At 37.1% G+C, this 9,970-nt stretch overlaps 1 protein-coding gene across 1 annotated transcript in view; it reads right to left on the minus strand.

Annotated features, from left to right (window-relative positions):
- FAT4 (FAT atypical cadherin 4) overlaps window positions 1-9,970 on the minus strand; it is a 186,797-nt gene that overhangs the window by 5,399 nt on the left and 171,428 nt on the right. The window contains exons 15-17 of the mRNA XM_010860260.1: window positions 7,957-8,081; window positions 5,844-6,061; window positions 1,490-1,751 (exon numbers count right to left, since the gene is read on the minus strand). Coding sequence (XP_010858562.1) covers window positions 1,490-1,751; window positions 5,844-6,061; window positions 7,957-8,081 — 605 coding nt within the window. The remainder of the gene's footprint in view (window positions 1-1,489; window positions 1,752-5,843; window positions 6,062-7,956; window positions 8,082-9,970) is intronic.

Consider the following 9,970-nt stretch of genomic DNA (forward strand, 5'->3'; position numbering starts at 1 on the left):
GGAGTGGGTTGCCATTTCCTTCTCCAATGCAGGAAAGTGAAAAGTGAAAGTGAGGTTGCTCAGTCGTGTCCGACTCTTAGCAACCCCATGGACTGCAGCCCACCAGGCTCCTCCATCCGTGGGATTTTCCAGGCAAGAGTACTGGAGTGGGGTGCCATAGCCTTCTCCGGCTGCTTGACACTAGTAATTCCTAAAGATGTATCTCCAACTGGTCTACTCTGGATTGCTAGCACATCAACCCAAAGGCCTTTCTCAAAGGTGCTCCAAACTCAGAGAACCCCAAACCAAAATCTTGATGTTCCTGATAGATGTGCTTATTTTTGTACCATTCTGCAGTTTTCTCTCATAGTGGCACTACCCTTCTTCTAGTTGGAAGGTCAGAAACCTCTCTGAATTTTATTAAAATCATTAACATTTTATTTGACTTTCATTCCTGATATTATTCCTTATCTCCTTCTTGTAAATCTCCTGCCACCACATAGTCAATCCTCACAAAATACATTGGCTAGATCACTGCAGTATCTTCCAGCTAATTTATGCAAGTCCCCTCTTGTCCTTCTCCCATGCACTTTCCAGAGTGTAACCCAAAAGATCTTTACTATCACTGAATATCTAATTTTGATACTTCGATGATTAATTTTTCAGGTATTTTTCAGTAATTTTGATACTCCTGTGATTAACTTCTTACTGTTCCAAGAATGAGATCAAGATTGCCACATGCTCTAGAAGACCTGTCGTTCTCCAACTTCATCTTTGTTGGTGACATCAGTCCTCAGTGTTGTGGGTTCTGTGATCCTGACAATCTATTTTTCCCCCTTTCATTCTCATCAATACAAATTAATTTTTCATTCCCTCCCATCCTCATTTTCATGTCAGTTTCCAGAGAAGTCTCCCTTTCTCCCTTTTTGGCAATCTCTTAGAATTCTATGTTCTTCCTCACATCATTTATCATAGGTTAAAATAATATATTTCCTTGTGTAACGACTTGATTGATGTGTGTCTTCCTTACAGGAGCATGCATTCTATGGAGAGTCCATCATTGTAGTTCACGCCAAGTACCTACAGGGCTCTGTAAATATCTGTTGTGTGAATGCACAAATGAATGAGTAAATGAATGAATGTATAAATAAATGTTCAGTGCACAAGGAAAGGATCAAAACATCCTGGACTGAATTATGAACTTGGTAGAAAATGGCTAAAGAAAATGATGGCCAATAATTTATTACTAACCTTCTAAAGATATTTATGATGGTCTTGAAAAGTAAAAGTGGACGTGTCAATCGCTCAGTCATATCCGACTCTTTGCGACCCCATGGACTGTAGCCTGCCAGGTTCCTCTGTCCATGGAATTCTCCAGGTAAGAATGCTGGAGTGGGTTTTCATTCCCTTCTCCAGGGAGTATTCCTAAAGGATGTTATCAGGCATCGAGCTACTTTTATAGGAACAATTTTACCTTTCTTTTGTGCCTCCACTCAGCACAAGCATTTACCTGTTTGAGCATCTCGATGAGCTTGATTGGGAGGAATTCCTCCAAGAGATATAGTGAGCACGTCCAGGCCACCAAAATCCTGAGTAGGGTGAATGATGTCTCTGTTATGAATTCTGTCAACGGACAACACTGTGGCTGTTCCATTTTTCCCAATTAGGAAAGTATGCCAGTGGCCATCAGCAACATAGACCTCAGGAATATTTCTCTCCACTTTGCCCGCAATTCCGGCATCTGATGTAAAATGTACTTTGCCATTCTTAATCTGTAAAACATATTAAAAATAATGTAGAATTAAACTATGATATGCTTAAATAAAAGCAGAAGTATAAAGAAACTAAGACACTGATCAACTTAAAGCAGAGAGAATACTTGAGTCTGGCTGTATGAGAGTATATTTACTTATATTGACTTTACAATTTTAAGTAACATGTACCTTCACCTTTAATAGGTTCACATTTAATAATTTTCAGGGTATTCTTATATTTATAACTAGTTTTTCAAGATGTATATATTCATTTTCCAGAACACAAGTGAGATAATAATAGGGTGAATACTCCTCTTAGGATAGGTATATCACACATTTTTATGATTACTTCTTTTTTAATTGCAATTGCAAGTTAAAAAAATTGTTTAGTAAATGGCCCACAGCTATCAAAAAATACTAAAACTATATCCAAAAAGAGAAATCAGTGCGTAACTAAAAATGAAGCATAGTTGGAAAAGTAAAAGCATAAATACATTGTTTTACCTGTCATCTATTACACACTGGAATTTTTTTTTTAAATCATGCTTATTATTTATATCATTTATTGAGATGACAAGTGTGATGAATAAAGGGTGAGTTCTTAATAATGAGGTGTCTGGGCAAGTCTTTATTTTGGCTGTCTTTTAATATTTATCTAAGGGATATTTGGTTTCTTTTACTTTGCCCAATAGAACATTGGGTAACAGGAGGCTCTTACTCCAGTTTCCAGCTCCCAGGTTTCCAGTTTTCTAAGTAGACACTTAGAAAATGGAATAATTTATAAGCAGGATGAAAAGAGCATAATCCCATCACTACTGCCAGAGGATAAAGTGGCACTGAGCATCAAATGACGGGAATGAAAGGATGGATCCGTTTATTTTGTCACTCAGATCAAATGTTATTTCTACATGCAACAAACACATCTGGTAGAACTAAAAATGAGTTCATTTTTACTTTGTGGAAAATATGCCTAACATATTTACATACATTATTCATAATGAAATATTTTATTAAAGCTGTTTCTCCAGATAATAATATATCCCAATACTGAACCCAGGACAAAAAAAAGAAAATTGTGGTTAAATGACAGTAATAGCATCAAATGGACAAAGTCTCATGAAACACACAGGAAGTATAGCAATTCATCTTAGGTTCTAGCCAGGGTCCTTTTTGGAAAGAAGCCTTCCGAAAAGACTTCTCTAAGCTTCATGTTTCTCTCCTACTTGATCACAACCTGTCATTATTTCATTTGACCAATTTCTGGTGAAAAGGTCCATGGAACACACCATGTGTGGAGTAGGATGAATAAGAATCTATGTTTCCATTACAACATTCTTCATGTTCTACCTCTCCCCAATAACACTCTACCTAACTCTTCCATCCACCCTAGCTGTCAAAATATCATGTGCATTTTTTGCTTGGTTTTATTTATTCATTGATTCATTTGCTCATTTATTTACTTATTTTTGACTCTATAGGGCTTGGAATCATCCCAAGTCTGTACAGCATACCCGGCCTTACTTCAAAACAAAAACAAGCAAACTATATACCCAAACCAGAATGATTTGGAGTAGATACAAAGTCCATCGCCTAGCATTATTACATTTCCAAATAAGGAGATAAATCAAGTGAGGGGAAAGAAGAGACATATGTGAAACACTTTAAATACAGTGTAAAACCTATGATACATAAGAATGTTTTTCTTTTGTTTTTCTCTCTGAATTTTTCTCTCCTTAGTTTCTTTCTTTCCTCTTTTTTTTTTTTTTTTTTTTAATCTGAATAAAGAAAGAAAGAGAGAGAGAAAGCAACTGTCAGAAACTGAGCCAAAAAGGAAAGAAGAAAACCAGGACCGGTGGTCACTGATAAACTAATTGATAAGTAACAGTACATTCTAACTAGCTTCCTCGCCCGGATAAGCAGATCGTATTCCTGTCATCCAAGTAACTTGCCTGCTTACAACAGTCACTCTCTTCCTGTCTGTTCAGTTCTCCTTAATCACTGTTGTTGTTGTTGTTGTTATTTCCTAATCTATTTACTCTACCTGCCAAACCCCTTAATCTCTGAAAAGCTACCTTTCAAAATTTTCATACAAAGGAAATGTGAATGGCCTGCATTAGTCATTATTTTGATTCAATTTCCCTTCAGGAAGAAAAGAAATCTCCAAGTGCTTGCTACCAATGTAACAAAATCTGGAGAAGTTGCATGCTGCTGTCCTGTTGGAAATGCAAGATTTTTATGGTGGTAAAAATGGATCCTGACATTCAGCTTCTTCCTTGAGGAAGAAAAATATTCTGTCTCTGATTTCTCCAAGCACATTGTTTTTGTATCTCTTGGCTTAAAGAGATAACATACAGAAATATTTCATATGTCATTTAAATGGCACGAGGACTTGGAAGAAGCTGAACAGATAATGCACAGACCTCAATGTCAAAGCCTCTCAATGCATATAAAAAATGTTTCTTGTAAGAACATTCAGGTCTACTGCTTTCTTTACTTCCAATACACTTTTCAATGAAAACTATAAGCACCAAATACCATTAAACAGTGACTTAGGTGTTTTGTTTTGCAGTTACTCTATTACTTCTAGAACTGGGCTCTTTGTTTCAATAATGGAGGTAAAATTATAACTTGAAGTTATTCTCCAACTGGATTTGGGCAGAGTTTCTCAGTCTCAGCATCACTGACTTTCAGACTGGATGGTTCTTTCTTCCAGGGTATTGTGTTGTGTGCTGAAGGGTATTTAGCAGCATATTTGACTCCCAACCACTAGAAGCCGGTAGTACTGCCCCTCTCCCCTGCCCCCAATAACCATGACAATGAAAAATGTTTCCAGGCTTTGCCAAATCAAAATCACCCCCAGTTGGGAATGGCTAGACCAGGGAAATTATGAGAATCTTAGAAACATTTCTTTTTGTACTAAATATTTAAAGGTATATACATTCTTTCCTGGTGGCAGTAAAAAAAAAAAAAAATGTGCCTGACAATGCAGGACACACAGGTTCGATCCCTGGGTTGGGAAGATCCCCTGGAGAAGGAAATAACCCACTCCAGCATTCTTGCCTGGAAAATCCCATGGACAGAGGAGCCTGGTGGGCTACAGTCCATGGGGTTGCAAAATAGTCAGACATGACTTAGCGACAAAACAAGAGGCCACATACCAACCAGAGTTCTCCTGGATGGAGAGAAATTTTGAGAATAAAGAGGCTGAAGTTTAGAGGTGAATGTCTGTTTTTATTTTAGCATTGTATGTGAATTGAATCTGCTAATTTTCTAAGTATATTGCTTCTTTCTTTATAAACTAAGCCTTTAGTAATTTTCAAAATATTGATATATAAGTAGAAATAATTTAGGAAATATGGGTTTGTTTTCTTAAGAATTTATTATTATAAATTCTAGTAATTCTGCTGGTAATATAAAAATTACGAGCAGAATTATAATATACTTTATATATATAACTCATTTACAGCTGAGAAAAAAAAATGTGTAAAAAGCCTAATGATAAATCAACCATGAAATATAATGTTGCAGAAATATTTATTTAGAGATTTATTTAGAAATTATTTGGAGAAGCTAACTGAAATTCTACTTACAATAAATCCCAAAGATATTTAATTTCACAGGCGTTACATGGATAGTGAATCAAATATAAATATGTTCCAGAATAAAGGCAGAAAATTTCAAAAAAAAATTTTATTCTTGTCCTGCCAATTAATATATACATATAAGTGTTTGGAATAATTCTTGGAAAAAAACTATTTTTTCCATTTCAAAGACATATCTTTTGGTTTTACTTTGTTTTAAAGTAGGGTTAAAAACAATATAAATTTTTGTCTGGCAAAATAGATTGCAACAAATTCTTTCTTTACTGGCCTACCCAGCAGTGGTCTCTATTCTAAACAAAAGTGTTTAGAAACCAAACCATTCAGATCTTTGTTACTCTGGCCAATGCCTGAGGAATAGTTAAGATAGATGATATTGGAATAGTGCCCAGCATTAGTCGGAACTCTAATGGGTTGTAAAGAAAAGGATAGAAATTATGGGAGAAGTGATTTAAACCATGACACAGCAGGCGGTCTAATCAAATGAAGTCACCATTAGCTTTTATCTTACCTTCACAGTAGTGTAATTGCTGCTTTCTTGGATATGGATTAAAATGCCATTCTCGCTTCTTGTCCTGAATTTTACTTCCAGACTGTTCACACCAAAAGGCTCCAACATGGCACCTCGGATGCTCTGTCTCAACAAATATTCCCGCTTCTCATTCTGACTCATGTGGTAGTCCAAGCGCCCTTTGCCTTCTAATGATAAGGCTGTGTCTGGGGTAATAGCTGAAAGACAACAAAGAAAGATAAACATGAATGCATCCAACAGGCATTTCTTACAGTTTCTTTGGTGACAAAAATTTATAAAACCGAACAATGAAATTATTAAGGATTTGGAATCAGTGTTCCCTAATCCTCCTCTGAGAAAATAATTGCCACTTGAGAATTATTGTGTGAGTTGATTTCAAATGCTTAAATCTATGTCAGAACCATGAAATGTAAAACATATTGTTACAATTATTCATTTAGAAAATATTCATTAAAATATTTGATTCATGCTATATACACTATGAATACCTGGAGAGACAGCTTACACTTTAAAAATATACAGTTGAAAAATTTAGTGATAAGTTTCACTGTGTTTCTAAAATGAATAATCTTTAAAGTCTCTAACATGGAAAATTTGAACAAAGAAAGGTAACAAACATTCATATTTGCAACTAACTTTATTAGTACTAATAAGTACATAGATTTAATTTGTGACCATGTATAATTATCATATATATTATATTTTCATAATCTAATAAATCTTTACACTTCTGAAGTACTTAAGTGTGTTATAGCTAACAGATCTAAAGAAAGAACATGAAGAAAATGAGCTCAAAAAGATTTCAGCAGTGAACGGTACACTTTAAGAAGGTAAACTATGTAGTATGAATCATACCTCAATTTTTTAAAAATAACCACAGGCTTTTCTCATGTGAGTGGCATTTTATTTTCCAAATATAATTAGATTCCTACTTACTAAATACTCATTACTTTAAAAAAATATCATGTGAAAATGCACTTTTTCTGTGTTTTGATTTTATCCTAAATAAACACAAACATACCTCTGCTACTCAGATCTTTTTGATTATATACTTAATCATAAATTTTTATTCATTCTCATAGCAGAATCAAATGACTACTTAAAAAGTGGTCAGATACGTGCAATGATTTAGGTAGTAACCACTTATCTGACAACAAAGCAATTCTATTAAAAGATTCCATTAGAGTTAGTCATATATAGCCCAAAATTAGAGAATTCCATTCTCTAATGATGGAGAAGGAAAAGGCAGCCCACTCCAGTACTCTTGCCTGCAGAATCCCGTGGATGGAGGAGCCTGGTGGGCTACAGTCCATGGGGTCGCAAAGAGTCGGACACGATTGAGTGACTTCACTTCAGTCACTTCATACTTCATCAATGGAGAAGGAAATGGCAACCCACTCTAGTATTCTTGCCTGGAGAACCCCATGGACAGAGGAGCCTGGCTGGCCATGGTCCTTGGGGTCGCAGAGAGTCAGACACAACTGAAGCGACTAAGTAAGTATTCTCTAATGAACTCGTGAATGTCAATAATATCTTATTAATAATATTACAATTTAGAAACAAATAACTAACAGAAGAATTTGAAAAGTAATATTTGAAACCAATTTCAATAATTCCAATTTAAAATTTAACTATCACCTTTAACTATAATAGATTTTATTGCCATTGCATGTTTTGAACTCAGTGTTCAGCAATTCAGTACTTTTACTTTTCAACCAAACACAACATGTTCACCAGAGAAATATCCCATAAAGGTAGATAATACTAAACCAAATCCTGAATATAGCTCTGGTCTTGTACATTTCCAAACATTCCTATATAGGTAAAACAAAAATAACTAACTGATATATTTATAAAATGAAAACTAAGGACATATTTAGTAAGTATTTCTAAAAGGATTTCATGCTCCTTTGGGTTGAGAACATGAATTGGGTTGAGGACATGTCACCGTATTTTACCAATTATTCCCCATTTAATATTTTCAATAGCATCAAAACATAATACTTTTAATTCAAGTACATATTTAGGTACATATATTTATACTTTGTATGGCCATTAGAATTTCCAGTGGAAGATAAAATAGCTTGCATACATTTTTCACAGTATTTCCCAGTCAGTCCTTCCCTGCAATGACACTGTTGCCACGACCAGTAATCTGTACACGTGCCACCGTGTTGGCAGGGACTGTGAGTACAAGCGCCTTCTAGTCTGGGGCACCTAAAATAAAATCAGAATAAAGACACAGAGCACAAAGCCGGCAGGGGGAGAAATTTGATAACATTACATATAAACTTTTATTAACCTGTTCAGTTTTCATGAACTCAATTTTTTGTCAAACTAAAAGTTGCCTTGTAACATACGCCCTGCCTCATTCATAAAAGACAAGATCAAGCCAAACATCTTAAACAGTAAAGAAAGAGGTGGTAATTTCTTTTTTTAAGTAATTCTTAATTGAGCAACACTTCTTGGTCAAATAAACACTTCGGTTCATGTGCTCTCAGGGCTACATGTTTTTTTGAGTACCCAGCTCCTCCATTAAATGACTCATGCAACTAATCTTTACTGAATGGCTACTACATGTCAAACGTGGTTCTAAGCATGGAGATAAAATGATGAAAAAAATCCATGTGTTCATGGAATACTTTTTTTTTTCCTTGTAGGGGAGGCAAACAAAAAACTTTAGATAAATGTGTAGTATGTTTAGAAAGAAGGAAGTTCTGCGGGAAAATTAAGGCAGAGAAGGAGGACTGGGAATATTTTGGGGATGTTCTTGGATCTCTAGGTTAGAGGTTTGACAGTGAAGGAAGGATTTGTCTTCATGAAGTCCTAAATAAAGTGAGAGAGCAAAGTATATCTGGTCAAAGGTCATTCCAGGCAGAGGAAAGAGCCAAGTGAGAGAGTCCTGAAGTGAAAGTGTCCTTGGCATGTTTGAGGAACACCAAATGGCTGAATGTAGTCAGAACAGTGATGTGAACAAGGAGAAGAGGTAGATAATGGTAAGGAAGACAAGGATGTGAAAAGAACTATGTCAGACATGGCTGGGACATGACCTGAGGACTTCCATGCTTGCTGTCCATGCTGGACCTTTGCTGAACACTACATTAAAACTGCTGAATAGATGGCGGAGGAGTAGGACGGGGAGAACACTTTCTCCCTCACAAATTCATCAAAAGAGCATTTAAACATCGAGTAAATTCCACAAAACAACTTCTGAATGCTGGCAGAGGACATCAGGCACCCAGAAAAGCAATCCAACTCTTCGAAAGGAGGTAGGAAAAAATATAAAAGACAAAAAAGGAGACAAAAGAGGGAGGGACGGAGTTCCGTCCCGGGAAGGGAGTCTTAAAAAGAGAGAAGTTTCCAAACACCAGGAAACCTTCTCACTGCCGAATCTGTGCCGAGCTTTGGAAGCACAGAGGGCAACATAACAGGAAGAAAAAATAAATAAACAATTAAAACTCGAAGATTGCGAGTCCTACGGTAACTCCCCCAGCAGAGAAGCAGCGCAGACGCCTGCACGCGCCATTAGCAAGCGGGGGCTGGGCAGGGAGGCGCAGCGCGGGCTGCATCGCTTAGAGTAAGAATCTGGCCTGAATACCCTGAGCACTATCTGAGCGAAATAATTTGGGCTAGCAAACCAGACTGTGGGATATCTACCACGCGAAAAGCCAGCCCCAACCTAAGACACCGCCAGGCCCGCGCACAGAACAAAGAATTGAACAGAGATAGCCGGCTGCAGACCTTGCCCCTCTGGTGACAGTCAGCCAGAGCCGGAAGAGGGCAATCACAGCCCCAGAGAGACATTATCTATAAAACTGTAAGCAGGCTTCTTTGCTAACTAAAACTTTTTGGGGGTCTGGACGGTTAACATCTCCCTGAGAAGGTGCGCCGGTTTTACACCCAGATAATCGAGTGGCGGGGAGGCGATAAGTCGCAGCATTGGCGCTCGCCAAACACCTCATCACTTGAGCTGCTCGGACCTGGGAAGAGCACAAAACTCAGGCCCAACTGAGTCTGCGCCTCTGAGGACTACCCGAGTGCCTGAACCTGAGCGGCTTGGACCTGGGAGGTACATGCAACCCAGGGCCAGCCTCGGATTGTTCCTG

Source organism: Bison bison, unplaced genomic scaffold (genome assembly GCF_000754665.1).
Source record: "Bison bison bison isolate TAMUID 2011002044 unplaced genomic scaffold, Bison_UMD1.0 scf7180017864465, whole genome shotgun sequence".
Lineage (NCBI taxonomy): Eukaryota > Metazoa > Chordata > Mammalia > Artiodactyla > Bovidae > Bison > Bison bison.